This window comes from Zingiber officinale, chromosome 9A, assembly GCF_018446385.1.
Source record: "Zingiber officinale cultivar Zhangliang chromosome 9A, Zo_v1.1, whole genome shotgun sequence".
NCBI classification, from domain to species: domain Eukaryota; kingdom Viridiplantae; phylum Streptophyta; class Magnoliopsida; order Zingiberales; family Zingiberaceae; genus Zingiber; species Zingiber officinale.
The window spans coordinates 11250269-11270637 of record NC_056002.1 but is presented as its reverse complement, the minus strand read 5'-3'; the positions used below and the strand labels follow the sequence as shown (position 1 = coordinate 11270637).

General features: G+C 36.2%; 3 protein-coding genes across 6 annotated transcripts; 2 read left to right on the top strand and 1 right to left on the bottom strand.

Moving 5' to 3' along the window:
* The first annotated feature begins 2376 nt into the window (after nucleotides 1-2376).
* LOC122020304 (peptidyl-prolyl cis-trans isomerase CYP40-like) lies at nucleotides 2377-7252 on the top strand. Of its 4 annotated transcripts, XM_042578174.1 has the most exons (9): nucleotides 2378-2693; nucleotides 4305-4805; nucleotides 5016-5103; nucleotides 5195-5247; nucleotides 5916-6020; nucleotides 6415-6490; nucleotides 6572-6609; nucleotides 6691-6774; nucleotides 7069-7252. In XM_042578174.1, the coding sequence occupies exons 1-8, from the start codon at nucleotides 2478-2480 to the stop codon at nucleotides 6772-6774; spliced, it is 1161 nt and encodes a 386-aa protein (XP_042434108.1). In that variant the 5' UTR covers nucleotides 2378-2477; the 3' UTR covers nucleotides 7069-7252. The 4 variants fall into 4 exon arrangements, 2 of the variants coding, with proteins under 2 accessions (XP_042434109.1, XP_042434108.1); XR_006122179.1 differs by lacking the exon at nucleotides 7069-7252 and having other exon boundaries at nucleotides 2377-2693; nucleotides 5916-6015; XR_006122180.1 differs by lacking the exons at nucleotides 6691-6774; nucleotides 7069-7252 and having other exon boundaries at nucleotides 2377-2693; nucleotides 6389-6490.
* Nucleotides 7253-7364: 112 nt separating this feature from the next.
* Nucleotides 7365-8625, bottom strand: LOC122020305. Its single transcript, XM_042578176.1, has one exon. It carries the CDS (start codon nucleotides 8374-8376, stop codon nucleotides 8137-8139), a length of 240 nt encoding a protein of 79 aa, XP_042434110.1. The 5' UTR covers nucleotides 8377-8625; the 3' UTR covers nucleotides 7365-8136.
* An 8801-nt stretch (nucleotides 8626-17426) lies between these two features.
* LOC122021323 lies at nucleotides 17427-18895 on the top strand. The gene has a single exon (XM_042579442.1). It carries the CDS (start codon nucleotides 17446-17448, stop codon nucleotides 18685-18687), a length of 1242 nt encoding a protein of 413 aa, XP_042435376.1. The 5' UTR covers nucleotides 17427-17445; the 3' UTR covers nucleotides 18688-18895.
* Nucleotides 18896-20369: the final 1474 nt, after the last annotated feature.

The window sequence follows — 20369 nt, the reverse complement described above, 5'->3', positions numbered from 1 at the left end:
ACCGAAAAGGAGTGTTTCATAGTGGAGGGTGCGTGCGTGGTGTGGATCCTTGGATTAGTCACCTCCTTTGGAGGTGGATACCAAGTAAAATCCTAGTGTTAGCGTGGGTGTATTTGTTTCTGTATTTTCCGCTGCATATTCTTGAAGAAACAATCAACGCCAAGCACCGAGCGAACGCGACGAGCTATTCACCCCCCCCCCTCTAGCTACTTTTGGTCCTAACAAACCCCACATAGCAACCTAAAGGAATTCAGGACTAATTGGTGGAGAGAAATAAGAAAGTATTTATAGACTGCTGAAAAGAAGGGGTGGACAGGGAATCGCAGACCGATGGTAAATTGGTCCCTAAATACAAAACTCGGAGGCAAATCGTTCGGATGGTCGAAGGCCGAAGGAAGGCCGATTTGATAACCAGGTGGAATTTCAAAAGAGGCTCTCAAGCTCTCAGCGTCGCCTCTGCCAAACTTGGACTCGATGGACGTGTACCAGAGCTTAGGGACGAAGATGAGAGGTTGCAAGGAGCTTGCCATAGAAAACAAAGGTCGACAGGAAACAACGAGAAAGTTCGATTGACAGAGAGAACGCTAAGAACAACGACAAAATTGGAGTGAGGAAATGGAAGCTTACAGAAACAGTCGTCGGAGAGGAAGAAGAAGCAAGGAGTCGACATGAAGCTCAAAGACGAAGGCACATGAAATGAACTTTACGATGACACACGCGAGGGTTATAAACCTCGCGGTCGGTCAACCTCAATCGTCTGATCCAGAATTATGAAAACCTAGAAGCAAATCCAACCGTTGAATTTGAAAAGGCGTATGTCGCGTCGCAAGCGGATATCCGCCTACCACATCGAGCGTGCGGCGGCAGTGTGAGACACGTGTCCTTCGGTCATCGGGCAACATTTAAGTCACTTAATTAAAAGGTATGTTCGTGTGCTCGACCATAATTATCAAGGATTTGCACGGTCTTCGAGAAATTTAGATGACGTCAGTCGAGACCGCGCTCGCCCAAGAAAGCGCAAGGAGAGGACGATAATTTGCCAGGTGTTGCTGCTCATCGCCCCGATCGGCGCGAAGAATGGATCATAAGGTTGAACTTGGCAACGACAAAATGAACTCGAGTGGCGTTGGCTTATGAGTCAATCGGCAATTAAGGACCGAGCACTGTCCGATCGGACGAGAACAGTCTGCTCGGACTTGAAAATTGCCTAAGGCACCACTTGTCCAGTCAGTTGAACTTGCAGCGTCTTTCAACTAGACTTGAGGGGGAGACTTATGATGCAGTGATAAGGAGGAGTCTACCTGGCATGGGTCAATTGTCACGGTGTAGGTCAAAGTCAAGGCGATCAACACTAAGATATAAGCAAGACTTGTCCGCACGACCTGAGCGGGAAAAGGCTATATCGGTCGATCAGAGGAACCACTATCTGACCGGCTGTCTGGATGAACCAGCGTATGATCAGCCCAGTCGGCAAGAGATCGGGCCGAGTGAGCCACCCGTCCGGCTCAAGGTATGACATTGACATCGTACATATTAGTAATAAATCGATAAAATAATAAAAAAAAAAAAAAGAAAAAGATTAAGATATTTAATAAGGGGAAGAAAAAATAAAGAACAATACTCTATCTATCATTAAATATAAAGAAATTAAGATAAAAATACTTTCTGTGTGTAATTAATAACATTAAATAGAAAAAGATAAAAGATTATTACGAAAAATATAAAAGATTACACTAGCTGTATAATTACTTTACACTGTTGGAATAAAAATATGAGAAAATTATATTTCCAGTCCTGTAACTTGGATCTTTTTCAATTTTAGTCATGTTATAAGTTAATTTACGTTCTTAGTCTTGTAACTTGTAATATTTTTCAATTTCAGTCATTTTTTTCTCCAAAATTAAAAATTTTCAACGGAAAATATCTACTTTGTGGTTGGAATATAAAAAACACATGGGTTATAAAAAATCAAAATCTCCAAATTCAATTTACAACTCATCATTTTACCTTAAAAAATTTCAATTCTAGAGAAAAAAAATTAAAATTGAAAAATATTATAAGTTACAGGATTAAAAATATAAATTGACTCATGATTAAAATTGAAAAAATATAAGTTACAAGCTAAAATCATAATTTTCTCTAAAAATATTTTTATTCTAAACGTACGATGAAGTATCTTTTAATATGTTTTTAAAATGAAGTGTCCTTTTAACTAATAGTGGAAATAATGGATATTTTTAAAATATATTTTATAATATCAATTGTCCTGTTATTATTATTATTATTATTATTATTATTATTATTATTATTATTAATGCCGCTGCTGCTCATTAATATTATTATCCACTCCTGATGGGTGTGCTATTTATTATAAATAGTAAGCCTTCTTTCTTCTCTGATTTGAATCGAATCAAGCAGGCGGTCGCCGTGACGACGAAGGCGGCTCCCGAAGATTTAGGGTTTCGTCTCCGATCGAGATGGAGCAGGGCGAGGTGAACTCCCGGACCACGGTGGCGGAGGCGATTTCGAACCCGCGCTGCTACTTGGACATCAGTATCGGCGGCGAGGTGGAGGGGAGGATCGTGGTGGAGCTCTTCGCTGACGTGGTGCCGCGGACGGCGAATAACTTTAGGGCGCTGTGCACCGGGGAGAAGGGCGTTGGGCCCGCCGCAGACGTTCCGCTCCACTTCAAGGTTCTTCCCTCGTTATCTTAATCTCTCTCCCATTTGTTTCCATGTCCTCCGTCGTTGATTCTTTTGCCCCTTGAGATGTTGCGGAATCACGAGCGAGAGGCGTGGGCTTTGTGGCGGTTACTCGGTCGGGACCAGGGTATTGTTGTCTTTTCGTAGGATTTGTAGTGGTACTGCTGTGGGTTCGTCAGTGGAGCCTGTGGGGAGTACTGGAATATTCAGACGCCATGAAATCATCTTCCTTTATTGCTGTCTTTTCTTTGTTATCCTTTTGGATTTCTTTTTCACTTCCATATTTCTCCTGGAATTTCTGATGAGTTTCAGGAAAGAAACTACGGATGCCGAAAGTAGGAAAAATTATTGGGAAACACATTCTTGAGGACCATATACTAGTAAACTAGAAGGGATATTAAATATTAGACATTTGCAATATTTCTGAAAAATAGAAACTCTGTATTTGTTTTCTTTGTCATTTCTGCTATGATATATAATTTATCTAATATGGTAGAATTATCTTTCTCAATAATCTAAGTTCATATTTATACGGTTTCTGTCTTCTGTCTTCTATGAGGTAGATACTTACCCAATTTGCTATAACTATCTTAGTAATGATAAAGTTCAATGAGATGCTTTCATTTTTTTTTCTTGCATACCATGGACTCCTTTTCAGTAAGGATTTATGCATATTGCAGTAAGGATTATGCTAAAAAAAACATTGATTAACTGCCAAGGGATCAGTATATTCTTGCTTTAATGAGCTACATTAAAATTGTTGTGCTCACTGAATAATGGTCTGTTTAACAAATGATTACAGAGTTGTAGATTACACGTTACTTTGATAGGCGCAGATCTGTGTAACAATCATGAGGTTCTAGAGTGGAAGGAGTTTGATTTTCGTTTGTACATAGAATTTAGGAAAAGTTCATATTTTCAATTATCTATATCTTCCAGTTGATATATGAATACAAGTTTTTCAATGTTCCAATATTTTGCGCCAGTTAATATCTGTGCATACTTTCTAGTTGACATTAGATTTTGTTCAATGTGTTCCATGGTGTTATTTATTTTTGTGATACAGTTGTATACTTTAAGCTTGAATACGAGGCACTTGTCTTACTGAAGTTTTGGTATAAAATTAAAGTTCATTTGCTTTAATGAATGAGTTTTTTGTTCCATACTAATTATCTGCCTGAAATTGAAGGAACTGAGGTTATGATTAGTACTGATGCTTGTCTTGCTTTGTTCTAGCAATTCTACTCACCGTGCTCCAAGACTAGACACTTTTGTAGTCGACAATTTTGACTTATTTTTGTGCACAAAGCACTTTGTGTTGTTGATGGATTGAATTAGGCACTGCATTCATAATGCTCCGAATTCTTCAATTTTCATTTTAGAATAGACAGTTTGCCTTGACATGATTTCTCTTGATATTAATTTCTTGACACAAAGGTATCTTTCTGTTCCTTAAGTGAGGTTCATGTATGAATCTTCTCTCTGTTATTGCCATTTTAAAAGGAAGGAATCACAAGTGAAAGACCAGATTGAAAATAACATTATCTCTGACATTTTTTTTAAAAAATTTTAATTGGATTACATTGTAATTGTTTGTTTCAGGGTTCATGTTTTCATCGTGTCATCAAAGGTTTCATGATACAAGGGGGAGATATATCTGCTGGTGATGGAACTGGGGGAGAATCCATCTATGGTTTAAAATTTGAGGATGAGAATTTTGTCATGAAACATGAAAGAAAAGGAATGCTTTCAATGGCAAATTCTGGTCCTAACACAAATGGATCCCAGTTCTTTATCACTACTACTAGAACAACTCATCTAGATGGAAAACATGTTGTGTTTGGGAAAGTTCTTAAAGGCATGGGAGTTGTTCGTTCAATTGAGCACACTCCTGTTGGTGAGGCTGATCGCCCCACTATTGATGTAGTGATTGCTGATTGCGGAGAACTTCCTGAAGGGGCTGATGATTGTGTGTCAAACTTCTTTAAGGATGGAGACTTGTATCCTGACTGGCCAAATGACTTGGATGAAAAGCCAAATGAGGTTTCTTGGTGGATGAATGTTGTGGAATCTGCCAAAACATTTGGAAATGATAACTTCAAGGTGAAATTTGTATCATATTCTGGCCATGCTTTGCTACTGCTTTCATTGTTTCATTTTTTTTCAATGATTATGTAAGCAAATGAATAATATAGTATATCGGTCTTGTCCATCTGAGCATCCACCTTATATTGTATTGGACATTTTTATTTTCTTAAATCTCTCTGTATGTTATTTATGTGATTCAGATTTATGAAATTGTACTCCATGCAGAAAAAAGACTATAAGATGGCTCTTAGAAAGTACAGAAAATCTTTGCGCTACTTGGATGTATGCTGGGAAAAAGAGGAGATTGATGAAGGCACGCAACTGCTACCTGGAGTTCTTTTTGTGCTATTGAACTTGGCCTTTCTTAATTTACATTTAAATATTCTTGAGATTCTATTTTGCAGCAAAGAGTTTGTTGTTGCGCAAGACAAAGTCAATTATTCTAACAAATAGTTCCGTAAGTTTTGCATCTGTGTCCATCTTCTCTCATTATACTATAAAATATTTTGAATGCACAAACTTGAATTAGTCAAGAAAGTGATTGCCAATGATTTTTTAATCTGTCCAAGATTTGTAAGAACTAATTTATCATCTTGTTCTGTTTGGAGAACTGGAAATTACTGCAAGTTATTGATGACTAAACTAGCATTTACATTTATGATCATTGCCCCTTTAACTTTAATATTGAGATGTTCTCACTGTTTGGGGTAATTTTTGGCATCAGTTGTATATTAGCGATGCAAACATAAAAGGCCAGTATACTCTTACATAGTCTTGTATTCTGATTTCCATGGTCCAAAACCTATTCCCACCTGAACGAAGTAGTTTAGCTGTGAGGTCTAAATTATTTGAATATGTTAAACTCTTAGTACTGCTCTGGATTTGTCTAACCATTTTATTTATAAAAAATACAATAGACTGATTACAGTTTGGTAATCACAGACTTTTTACTTAATGAAATTTCTTTTCTGATATTTTTAGTGGCCAATTGTTTCTCTCTATAAGGTTTCTCTTGAATTAGATAGATGACAATTTCTAAATAATTGCTAATTCTGTAATATCTCAAAAACCATCAATTACTATAATATTTTTTGCAGCTCCATGCTCAATAATTTTGTTTATTAGGCTTGCAAGTTAAAGCTACGAGACTTGGAAGGTGCTTTGTTAGATGCTGATTTTGCAATACGTGAAAAAGAGGCAAATGCGAAAGCTTATTTTCGGCAAGGTCAGGTTAGTTTTATTCTTTTTGATGATCCAATGACTGAATTTTTCATCTTTTTTGCCAATCATTCATGGATATATTTGTTAGTTGAACAACAATCTCTGTTATTATGGATCTATTGGTACTGTAACATTCCTATTTACCCTATCATTTTCTTGTTTCTAGTATAATTAAATTTCCTCCAACTTTTCTAGGTACTGCAAATCAGTAATGACTCATTATAATCAACAAGCCACTACTGCTTTATGACATAGAGTGCTCACTGAAAATCCATATTATCTAATTAAAAGAACTTGGGGAAATTGATCCTCTATGTTTATTTGTTAGGTTTGTTCTCTATGTGTAGATATAATTAACATAATTACTTATTAATCAGTGACTGCTCCTATCGAACTCTGTTAGGCTCACAGTGCACTAAACGACGTGGATGCTGCAGTGGAGAGCTTCCTTAGAGCACTTGAATTAGAGCCTAATGATGGTACCGAATATTTTTTATTGTACAAGCATTCACCTATTGAATTAGAAAGATTTTGACTCAATTTTTTCTTCAAATTCTTAGGAGCTATTAAGAAAGAGCTGGCCGCCGCAAAGAAGAAGGCAAGTAAATGCCAATCTGTAGAACCTTTTTTGCCCAACTCCACAACTGGATCTTCATCTCTCACCCTAAGTTATATACAGATTGCTGATCGACGAGACAAGGAGCGACGGGCTTACTCGAGAATGTTCCAACCCTCTGCCAAGTCCAATGGCAACGATGACTAGGTTAATCATCATTTTTTTTTCCAGCAACACTTCTTACATTATTATTATTTTTTTTCCATTTGAATTGATTTAGTGTTCATAGGAAAAAGCATCCCAGTTCACCACCTCTAATGACATGTTCTTTTTCTTCCTGAAGTATATGGATAGCTCAAAAGTTTGAGCTCTGAATTCCTGTGCCTTGTTTTTGTAAATAAACGGTTCACTTAGTCATTTTGATTAGTTTAAAAGATTTCAGGTATTAGTTTTTGTTTTTATGTTTTTTTTACATCTTTTGTACCTTCTTTGCCACTGCAGGCATACGTTGGCCCCGAAGGGAGAAGGATGAGAAATTTTGATGGAACCATTTATTTTCCTTACAACATTAGAGATGCAACTGAACATTTATGAGGTATTTTTACTGAAAAATCAATACAGTTGATAGATTCTATCTGTAAACTGTTTCCTATTAATCTTAATAACTTTGAATCGCTTCCTCTAAGTTATTCTTTTTTGGTGAATTTGATGCACTATCTAATGCAGCACAATGCATTCAGTTTATAGTTAGTTATATCTTTAATATCCACTCCATTTGTGTATAAGGATATGATTCTGTTAATTGATTTAATTGATTCAAACCCAACAGATGAAAAATAACTCTCATATCATGCACCTAGCAAATAAAATCAATTACATTTAAATTCTTAATATCTTGGACTTAGCAAATAAAATTGATGGAGTAGAGGTAATTAATATCATAATTTAAATTCATATGATCAATGTGACTTCACTTGAGTTGGAGCGGTTCGAGTTCAGCGGCGTTGGCGCACGGGGGAAGCGACCACTTGGGCTCACCACTTGGGTTCACCGCTTAAGCAGCCACTTGGGTTCGAGTTCAGCGGCCTCTGCCGTGTCACAAAAACTCCACTAATTTGTTTTGTTATTCATTTTGCAAAAACAGCACAAGAAATCAGAGAAAAACATTTTACCGCATACATTTTTCCATTTTTTTTAATCTCATTATTATTATTATTATTATTATTATTATTATTTTGTTTTTTTTATGATTATTAGCTTCAGGTAAATTACATTGTTTTTATTCCATTCCAAATATTTTAATAAAGTTTTTTTCACGCGCATTTAATTCTCCACGTTATCGTTCTCCGATTTGGTCGGTAGTCAGGCTGAACGGCCGTTCAAATAAGACCACCTCGATCCGACGTGTGAGAATTTCCCGCATGGAAATATTATGCGGAGAACTATCGCCTACTGCTCCTTTAGCATCCGCCTCTGAAAATCGAAGTTTAGTGGGGAATCGAGATGGTGGTCCCGGAATCGGTACCTAGAGAGAAGAAGGAGAAAGGCACAGGAACGGTGTCGTCGGATTCAGGCGAGGTGGAGGCGGAGGACGGCGTAGTAGAGATCGAGCGCCGGGAGCGTCTCCGAGAACCTCTGCGCCCGAGCGACGTCGGCGAACGCGACTTCGTCGAAGCTGAAACCGAGGTCGATGCATCCCCGCAGCTTGTCTAGTTCCTCGTCGGTGACGCTGCGCCGGCGGACGCGGTGGATCGCTTGTCGGTGGAGCCACGCCTCCTCGTGGTCGGAGTCGGGCGACAACGATCGCATCTTGAGGAGCCCTATCGGGGCGAGGCCGCTGGAGATCGGCGTCGGATCCGCCTCCTCCTACTCCTCCCCTCTCTCTCTCTCTTGGGAGAGGGGCGGAGATGTGGAATGCCGGCTGCGGCGACGGTCGTTGCGTTATCGATGGGAAGAGATCAGGAGACTTCCTTTCCTCTTTATGGAAAAGTGGCACGGTAACTTTCAGCCTGCTCCTAACTAAGAGTAAAGATATTTTTTTACTAAAATTTATCAAAGGACGGATTTAAATTTTTAAATTTATTAAAAGAATATTTATAAAAAATGTATATTTTTAAATGTATTTTTCATTATACTTTTCTAATAAATTTGATTTTTTTTCATTTATTTCTCACTCTCTCTTTTATTTTCTCTCTCTTTTATTTTCTCTCTATGCAATCAATTTTATTTTTCCTCCCTTCTCTTTCCTCCTTTTTTTTTCCCCTCTATGTGTGCATGTATAATATAGGTCTAATATACAAATCATATAAGACTCACGATGTTTAGAATTTAATTATTTTTTATAACATTTTAATACATTTGGAAAAGTTGAAATAATCAGTAAATAACATATTTAAATTTTTTACAACTCCAAAAATTATGACTATAAATGAATCAAACGTTCGTGAATAAGCTTGGTGTTCGGTTTGGTAAGAGCTTGTTTATGTTTGTTCAATATACATAAGATTAATTAAACAAACAAACTTGAATAGTTTATTAAGCTAAACAAACAAACTTGAACACATATGTGCTAAGCTTGTTAACGTTCGTGAACAACGTTCACGAACCATATTCATTAATAAAACTCTTTTCAATATGCTAAATAAATAAATAAATTTAAATTATCAAGTTCAATAATCAATTAAACAATTAAAAGTTTCAAATAATCAAACAAATTTGAATTGAGAGTTTGATAATATCTAAATGAACCAAGCTCGAACCAAGCTCAAGCCAAGCTTGAATTGAGAGCTTGATAACATTTAAATGAATCAATCTCAAGTCAAGTTTTAAACAAACTCAAGTTCATAAAAATTAAACCAAGCCAAGCTTGAACACTCATTTTAAAAGCTTGGTTCATTTTAAGCTCGGCTCGGCTTGGTTACCTTATCAAACAAGCTTGAACACCTCAAAGCTCGGCTCGGTTTGTTTACAGCCCTACTAGAAATCGACAAACTGATCAATTATTTATTTCGGTTTCTAAGAAGGTGTAAAATTGTAATAATGATGAATCGACAAAAATCCTCATGCGTGAGCCTGATATGAATCATATCAGATCCAACATATAGGTTTTTTTGCTGATTCTTTTGTATTATATTTTGACACTTTTTAGAAGTTAAAATAAATAATGGATATGTCAAAATCTAATGATGGACCTAGAGAGCTCTGATTGCGCTCATTTCAATTCCCGTGGATTTCTGATGTTGCAAAGAGTTCAAATATGCTATCCATTATTTAATTTGACTTCTAAAAGGTGTTAAAATATAATAAGAAGCAATTAACAAAAAAACCTCTACGTTGGGATTGATATGAATCATATCAGATCCATGTTAGGCTTGATATGAAATTATATCAGGTCCAACGTAGGCCTAATAAATTTCAAAAGTAATAATCCAAGAAAATCAGTGAATAAAGGTTTTAGTTTTGAAGATGACAGACATATGTATGAAAATTAAGAAAAGGAACCCCACAGCTGATACTATTATTCTGTTCTTCAGGATCCTTACATTATGTCATAGTGCAATTCCTGAACCAAATGAGAAAACTGATGGCTTTACTTATGAAGCAGAATCACTAGATGAAGTTGCATTTATTGTTGTTGCCAAAGAATTTGGCTTTGAGTTTTGTAAGATGACTCAGTCTAGTGTATTCATTAGGGAGAAATATTGATCTTCTCAAGATCTTATTGTGAGGTAACAATTTAATTTATATGTTTTAATTAACATATTTTCTTTTTTTTTATAAAGATCTTGGTGACTTGATATTTTATTCTAACGTAGGGAATTCAAGATTCTCAATCTGTTGGAATTCAACACCAAAAGGAAGATAATATTTATAATTGTGTGTGATGCAAGTAGGAATTTTTCTTCTTTGCAAAGGTGTTGATAGATGTCTAACTTTTATACAAAGGATTTTTTTGTGGTTGGAGATGTAGTTTGTGTGAATTATGTCTTTAGTTAGATCTGAAATCACTGATGTAGATGGTAAATACGAATTGAATTGTTATTGATATTTATTTTTTAAAAAAAATATTATTTTTATTGAGCAACATCATATTTTGGCTATTGGAAAGTTTTAAGATTTAATCAGGAAGAATTGAGAAAAATCTCCATGCATGGGCTTGAGATGAATCATAACAGGTCCAACGTACGCATGATATGGAATCATACCAGGTCCAACGTAAAAGTTTTTACTGATTATTTTTTATTATATTTTAACACTTTCTAGAAGTCAAAATAAATAATAAATAGTGCATTTGAACTCCTTACAATATTAGAAATCCACATGAACTAAAATGAATGTAATCAGAGCTTTCTAGGTCCATAAGTGAGTTTCGGTCAAAACCTACTGATGGACCTAGAGAGCTTCCATTGCACTCATTTCAGCTTCTATGGATTTATGAAGTTGTGAGGAGTTTAAATATATAATCCATTATTTATTTCAACTATTCAGAGGTGTTAAAATGTAATAATATAGAATCGTCAAAAATCTCTACGTTGAGCATGATATGAGGTCAAACATAGGCATAATATGAAATAAAGTTATAGGGTATAGAGTATAGATTAGGGTTCAATTTAACTAATCTAATTAATTCAATTTAACTGATCTAACCTAACTAATTAATTTAATTCAACTAATATAATAATTGGATTAATTAAATAGAATTAATTAGATTATTTAGATTAGTTAATTTAATTCAGTTAATTAGATTAGTTAGGTTAATTTGTTTAATTAGATAGGTTAAAATGCTAAGTTTAATTTGATTAATTAAAATAATTGAATTAGATTAATTAAAATAGTTAGATTGATTAGGTTAATTAAATTAATTATGTTAAGTTAGTTAATTAGATTAATTATATTAAATTATTTAGATTAGTTAAGGTAATTACATGAATTAGATTAGTTAGTTTAATTCAATTAATTAGATTAAATAAATTGAATTAATTAGATTAGTTAGCTTAATTTGGATAATTAAATTAATTAAATTAATTACATTGAATTAACGAGTTAAATTAAATTAGTTAGATTGTTTAGATTAATTTAATTGAATTAATTAGAATACTTTGATGAATTAGGGTAGTTTGGTTAATTAGATTAATTAGATCAGTTAGATTATTTAATTAGATTAATTAAATTGAAATAACCCTTTAATATCAGAATTCCATTAATCCCCTTAACACCGTAATAATCTAAATCGTCATGTGTGAGCCTGATATGAATTATATCAGGCACGAGGAGGTTTTTTTGTTGATTATTTTTTATTATATTTTAACACTTTTTAAAGTTAAAATAAATGATAGATAGCATCTTGCAAGGAGTTTAAATATATTATCTATTGTTTATTTTGATTTCTAGAAGATGTTAAAATATAATAAGAAAAAATTGATAAAAATCCTCATATATTGGGTTTAATATATGTTGGGTCGGATATGATTCCATATCAGGTCTACGTTGGGTCTGTTGGGATTTTTGTCGGTTATTTCTGATTAAATTTTAAGACCTTCCAAAAGCTAAAATATGATGATGCTCAATAAAAAAATTTTTTTTTAAAAATCAAATATCATTAACAATTCAATTCATATTTGCCACTTACATGATGTGATTTCAGATCTGACTAAAGACATAATTCACACAAACTACATCTCGAGTCACAAAAAAATCCTCAATGCCGTTGCAAAGAAGAAAAATTTCTACTTGCATCACTCACAATTACAGACATTCTCTTCCTTTTGTTGTTGAATTCCAACCGATTGAGAATCTTGAATTCCCTACATCAGAATAAAATATCAAGTCACCAAGATCTTTATAAAAAAGAAAACATGTTGATTAAAACATATAAACTAAATTGTTACCTCTCAATAAGATCTTGAGAAGATGAATATTGTCCCCAGGGCGTAGCACAGATGGGGAGTGCATGGTTCTGTGGCTGAAAGGTCCAGGGGTCGATCCCCGGGGTGTCACTGCCTGGGGTTAACGTCTCCGCTATGCACTTTCCACCTGTGTACCTGCATTTACCTCCCTCCATATCCGTGGGACTGGCTCTAGGGGGGCCGCTGATGTGGTGGTTCCACATTTTTTTTTTTTTGAGAAGATGAATATTTCTCCCTAATGAATACATTAGATTGAGTCCTCTTACAAAACTCAAAGCCAAATTCTTTGGCAGCAACAAGAAATCCAACTTCATCTTGTGATTCTGCTTTATAAGTAAAGCCACCAGTTTTCTCATCTAGTTCAAGAATTGCACTGTGACATAATGCAAGGATCCTGGAATCAGCTATGGGTTCCTTTGCTTAATTTTCATACATAAGTCTGTCATCTTCAAAACTAAAACCTTTAATTATCGATTTTCTTGGATTATCACTTTTGAAATTTATTAGACCCACATTAGGTTTGATATGATTCCTTATCAGACCCAACACGGGTCTGATATGATTCATATTAGGTCCAACGTGGAGGTTTTTATTTTTTATTGTTTCTTATTATATTTTAACACCTTCTAGAAGTTAAAATAAATAATGTATAACATATTTGAACTTCTTGTGACATCATAAATCCACGGGAACCGAAATGAGCGCAATCAGAGCTCTCTAAGTCCATCATTAGATTTTTGATCTCTAGGTCCATTATTAGATTTTGGTCAAAAATCTAATGATGGACTTAGAGAGCTCCGATTGTGCTCATTTCAGTTCCATTGGATTTCTAATGTTGCAAGGAGTTCAAATATGATATTCATTATTTAGTTTGACTTCTAAAAGGTCTTAAAATATAATAAGAAAAAAATTAGCAAAAATCCCCATACATTGGGTTTGATATAAATCATATCAGGTTTAACATATCAGGCCTAACGTGAGCCTGATATGATTCACATCAGGTCTAACATGAGCCTGATAAGATTCATATCGGGCCCACGCATGAGATTTTTGTTGATTCATCATTATTACAATTTTACACATCCTTAGAAGATAAATAAATAATTGATCAGTTTCTGTCGATTTCTGGGGTGGTAAAGAGTTTAAATATGTTATTTATTGATTATTTCAATTTCTCCAAATATATTAAAATGTTATCAAAAAATTAACTAAACTCTAAACGTCATGGACCTGATATGATTTGTATATCAGACTTATATTATGCATACACACATGAAAAAAAAAAAGAGAAGAAAGAGAAGAGGAAAAATAAGATTGATTGCATGTAGAAGAGAGAGTGAGAAACGACATATAAAAGAAAAAAGTCAGATTTGTCATAAGAATAAAATGGAAAATGCATTTAAAAATGCGCAATCTTTGATAAATTCTAAATTAACGTGTATCTTTTGATAAATTTAGAAATATACATGCGCCCTTTTGTAATTTGCCGTTTTTTTTTTTTGGAGTCTCCTAGGGTTTTACTAATATAAAAAAATAATATTTTTTAATCAAAATATTCTTTTCAAATTATAATAAAGCTAATAATATTAAATACGATTTATAAGAGGACCCATAACAATGTAAAATGCAATTAATTAACAAAGATAATTTCTTAAAAATATTAATATGATGATATATGATCATCATTGCATTTAAGGTGTTCTCTTGATAATATATGATCATTACTACTGTAGCAAAAGTTATTAGTTCGACAAACAAATTCAACTCAATTCAAGTTAGTCAAATTTAATACAGCAGATCAATTCCACTAAAGTGAACCTTTCAACCACGCTAAATTAGGTTATATGTATATATATATATATAATTTAGATATTTAATTTTTTGAACCGATAAATTTTGAATATAATTAGTTTGGTCCCATAAAAGTTTTACACTTGCCATCCAGATAAATTAAAAAGGGTTGATATTCATTCAAGTTGCCAACATTTATAAATTTTCTATTGGAAGAAAAAGTCTAGCAATGTATTATAGTTGGTATTCAAACCTTATATATGTTGTTAATTTCTTAGAGGATCTAATCACTCATCATAACTCTAAGGACCTAACCCCTTGAGGAGTCTAACCTCTACAAATGATACCATGAGTTGATCAATCAATTTTATCGGATGTCTCCGAAGAGACACCATGAGCATATTCGTCTTTTACCTTTTGCAACCATGAGTTGATCAATAAGAAGAATTCATTCTAATTGAATAAACTAATATAAAACTCTTGCATTCGCATTCTTCAAACTCATAGACCGAAGGCGAAGTAGGCCTATCTAAGTTATAACTTGACCACACTAATTGTAATTTAGGTGTTTTTGTTAACCTACTTGGGATAAGTGAGATGATTCCATTTTTTCCTACTTGGAGACTTTTTGTGACTTAACAAACAAAGACAAATAATGTTTATATCGCCTAAAGAATTAATCATTTAATTGCAATTACTGAGGTAATGCAAATAAATGCAAACAGAGGTGTATTTTTCAAGAGACCGGCCCATAATTTAATTGTGATCGGACTGTGATTGTTACTCTATCATAATTAATTGTGATTTTTTTTACGTTCATCTTCTCATTTAAGTTGTAGTTTGGATAGATTTAAGTTGTAGTTTGGATAGATTGAGATAGACGGTCGAAGCTTGGAGGTTGTCCTACTCGACGCTCGACAGCTCAGCCATCTGCCCACGGCAACGACTTCTACCACCTGTCCCAAACTAAACTATAACTTGAGTGAGAAGATGAACGTAGGAGGAGCGCAATTAATTACGGCCGGATCGGATTGTGACTACAATCGACCACAATTAGATTGTGGACTATTCCCTCATCAGAAAAAAAAAATGGATTAAGGATCTTTCTTCCATACCAAGCCATTCCAAAATTATTATACTAATCGCTAATTATCTTATTTTAATTTTTTTTATTAATCTAATAATTATCATCTCTCCTAGTAAGTAAGTAGGCCGTTGTAAGTTATTTCTAATTTATTATAATGATCGTTGGAAATTTTTATAAGATTAGATCGGTCATCCGAATTAATTAGCATAAATTAAATATTTAATATCATTTAATAATAATAATAATAATAATAATAATAATAATAATAATAATAATAATAATAAGTGAAGGTTTTGCAGGTGAAATTTACACATCAAGCCGATCAAATCAGGGGTGGAGTACAAGCATAGACTCTCCTTGCCTCATCTAATCGTCTCACTTGGTTCCACATGCCAACGATGGAGCTGACTAGTAAATGATTTGATATTCATGTTTGATATTTGATTCAATAAAACTCTTTTATATTAATTGAATTTTAAAATAATATATAAACTTAACGCTAATGATCACGAATAATTTATAAATAAATTTATTTGTTGGCATATAAAATTTAATTATAAAAAATAGTATATATGAGCCAAAGTTCAGGTCGAACTCCTCCAAGCACATCGAGTGTGTCTAATTGTGAGCAAAAATCTCTCCTCGATTTTGATAAATCGAACAAGATAAGATCGGTGGGTCCGATCAGGTGGGAGGGTTTAGTTAATAGATGAAAATAAATTGCAATGGAATTAATAATTCCTTTTGAATAATGTAAACCGACAGAAAAAAAAATAAGAAAAAAATTTATTATTATTAAAGAATGACAATAATTAGAGCTTTATTTTATTTTATTGGAAGAGACGAAAAGATGGGCCGGGCTTAGTTGTTGGATGGATGAGCACACGTGATGTCACGTGGCGAGGTGGGGTTTGGGCCCGGCCCACATCACAGTGCGACTGACGTTCCTCATCAATTGCCAATCACTTCAATGCAATGGCATTTTGGATAATTCTGGGAATTCTAACTTGATGTGGGGGCATTTTTAGTATTCCATAAAATGTTCTGAGGGGAGGCCGGATTCGGATTCGGATTGATTTGGCGGATTGACGAATTGTAATATCAAAAATGTAAGTATGTGATCTGATAAATATTATAGGTTAAATTGTTTGATTCGAATCAAATTCGTTTATTTGTATTTGGTTTGAACCTAGCTAAAATGATTTATGTTCTGAATTCAATTCGAATTCGATTCCACTTGAAATGATTTATTTATAAAAATATTTTTATTTTAACATGAGCTTAATCCGAATCCGATCCCAAAAAAATTGATTTTATTAAAATATATTTATTTTAAACTTAGCACATCTTACTCAAATTTAATCTGAAAATATTTATAAACTACTTCACATATTATAATCGGATCATTTTATGTTAACCTAAATCGTGTCAATTAAGTAGATCTAAATCAAACTCGAACTCAATAACATTTAATCCTAACCTGATTATTTCATCATTACTCATAGTAAAATTAACAAATAAATCCAATGGAACATTTTTTTTGATCAAATTGAACTAGAATCTTTCGCATAAACTCTGATAAAATTCATGGAAATTATTGCAAACCATTTTTTTTTATAATCTATTTGGTGAACACAAACAATGGACTGGCTGGTGATGTTTGAGAACAGTGAACATGGCGCAGAAAACACAGGAACTGATATAAATTAAGTATGAAATATGATGATGCGCAAAGCTGTCCATAATTATTAGATGTATTATATACTTTTTATTATTATGAAAGCTACTATGCATTGTAATGGAGGAGGACCGAGAAGTTTCTTATACTCCCAATTTATTAAAATATTTATAGCTTTATTATTTTAATTAAGAGTTTAAGTAAATTTTAGGGTCCAAGACTCTAAAATAATATATATTTTTTTTCTTATTTTAAAATTATAATTTTTTAGTTAAAGTATTAGTATAAAAGAAGGATCAGGACTCACAGTGTTGGTGGTCCACCACTCCTGCAGACTCGTCTTCCCTCTGTTCCCGCATATATATATAACGAGGCCGCATCTGTCTCCCTTCTATGCGTTCAATTTATACATCGCCATGGTCGACGTCGATCGCCGGATGTCTAGCCTCGCCACCTCCCACGCTGCTGGCCTACGCCGCCTCTCAGCCCGCGCCTGCTCCGCTCCCGCGTCCCCTTCCTTATCCGTTTCCTACTCCCACCGCAGCGGCCTCCTGTCCTTCCGCCCCCTCGCGGAATCGATCCTAGCCCGCCTCCGCGCCGCCTCTGTCCCTGTCAACACCGGCCTATCCGAAGCCGAGATCGCTGGTATCGAGGGCCATCTAGGTTTCTCCTTCCCCCCGGACCTCCGCGCGCTTCTCAGCCTTGGCCTCCCCTCCGCTCCCGGCTTCCCCGACTGGCGCTCCTCCCATCGCCGACTCCGCGCTGCCCTCGACCTCCCTCTGGCAGCTGTCTCCCTCCAGGTCGCCCGCGGTGCGCTGTGGCCACGCGCCTGGGGCCGCCGCCCGACCGTCCCCGATCGGGCCATGTGCCTCTCGCGCGCCGAACTCCGCCGCACCCCCATCCTCATCCCCCTCTTCGATCGGTGCTACCTTCCCTGTTTCCCCTGCCTCGCCGGCAATCCCATCTTCTACGTCGACGAGCACAGACTGTTCAGCTGCGGCCTTCACCTCGCCGACTTCTTCCAGCGGGAACCCGCCTTGTACACCGCTTCTCCGGTTCCCCTAAATCCGCCCCCTCAGCCGCCTCCCGCAAGACGGAGCCTTGACGCCGTTCCCGGAAACACGCCCCGCTGGATCGAGTTCTGGAGCGACGCCGCCTCCAACCACCGCCGCAGCCACCGCCACCGCCGAAAATCCTCGTTCTCCACCTCCTCGTTCTCTTCCTCCTCCTCCTGCGGATCAGCGTCACCGACGCAACTAGATCCGGAGCAATTCGTTGAGATCCAGCCGCCGAGTCGGCTCCCGATCTGGGTCGATGGATACCTGAACGCCGTCGGATCCGTGCTTCGCTCCGCCGGCTGGGACGATTCTGACGTCAACGAGATCGTCCGCGTTCCCGCTTCTGGAATGTTCGACGCCGACGATGAGCCATGGGAGGCGGCGATCGACTCCGAGGCCGCGCTCGACGCACTGATGGTGAAGGCCGATCGCTGCTCCGATTCACTCAGGCGGGCAGGCTGGAACCCCGACGAGATCTCCGACGCGTTGGGGTTCGACTTCAGGCGACATTGGCGGCGGGGAGAGAGGTCGCAGGTGAAGCTGCCACCGGAAATCGCCCTCAGGGCGGAGAAGTTCGCGGAAGCCGTGGCCCCACCATAAACCAGATCCAAAAATAAACATTTTTTTTTCAAAAAAAAAAATGTTTGAATTCGAACCAATTCTGTTTTATGGCTTAACGTTCGAATCGCTCTGTGTACGATACGGTACAGGAGCCCCCAGCGAGAAGATAAAATGTACGTGTACAGTAGAAGGACGTCATTAAATTTACCAACAAAATAAATATGTGAATTTTTAACTGTTGTATTAATTCTTTCTTCTCTCAATTATTAATATTAATCTATCAGTAATTTTATTTTTTATTTTTTTACTATGATCCCATCCAAAATTAACAAAGACGGTGATTGAGAATGTAGAGCCCTCTTTGACCTGATGAAGACTTTTTGTGATCTACAAAATAGGGAAGGTCAACGTCGGATCGAGAAGGGGTTTCCAGTGTTGGTCCTCTAACGCTTTCCGACGATATCTAAAACGACAAAAACTATAGCATAAGTGTGTAGAAATAAGTTGTGCATACCTCTTGCTGTAGATAGAAACCCCTTTTTATAATGTCACTGTAATGCTCGTGCACATCCCTCGAGACGGTATAGTGGCTAACATATGAGGTGTTGTCAACATGAGGTACAAATGTCTCTCTCATGCGTCAATCATTATTCCAAAGACTAATAGTCACCAGTAATTTTCCTTCTCCGTGTTGACTCTAGGACGAGTTGGCAGGGGCACTCAGGCAAGCGCAGTCGTCTTTTACCAACTGTAGTATTCGTGCACGCATCCTAAAGCGTAGACATGTTTTCTTAGGGAGCCATGCAGTTCTTTGATGTAACAGCCTGGAAACTTTTGATTACCTGTTGGACATGCCTTGGTGGGGTCATGCGCAGTCGGCCGAAGCCCGCTCGACTAGGCTATCTCCTCTTGGCAATATCCTTTGGATCTATCGGCCTGTCTCTTTCCTTGCTTCTTGACCCTTGTCGGTTATCTCCCTCTGACCAGACGCGAAGCTCAGCCGGTGAGACCACCTGTTGCTTAGCTCTCTTTATTGTCAGAGGGCAATTTTATCCATCCGGGGAGATCCCGACGTACTTGTCTCCTGAGTTAGTACCATCCGCTCGGTAATACTCAGTCCGCTCAACCGAATTGACTCTCCCGTTTAACTTTATCTTCTACGTCAGTCGATCTTCCTTTAATTTATTTTTAGTGGGACCTCCCATCATTTCCGGATCTTACTAAAATTCAAATGTTTAAATCTATATAAAATGACACTAAGATTAATTCTATAGTCACATCGATAGGTACTTCCATCAAATGATCCAAGTGTCTTGCATTAAGTTAGGGTTTAGTGATCATTTCTCTTTCTTTCGTAGTCTCCATGTACCCCACAAATCAAAGGCAATAGGAGGAAATGAAACAAGCCAAATCCCACCCACTTAGCATTAAAGATATCCATTACATGTCATTGTTCATTGATCTCAAAAATGAAATTGCCACCTCAGCTACATCTCTATAATGACCCCTCACTGCCAGGAAGGGAGGTGGAGATCAATCACTTGGAGCTTCATCTAGTAACAACAGTATAAGTAAGGAAGAGTTAAGACAACCAATGAAGCATTCTGTATTTGCCGAAAATTGATTTAAAGTCTATTTACAATAACATCCAGGGTCGGCCCTAGACTTTGAAGGATCCGGTGCAAAAAAAAAAACAATTGATGTTAAAATCACATATTAAT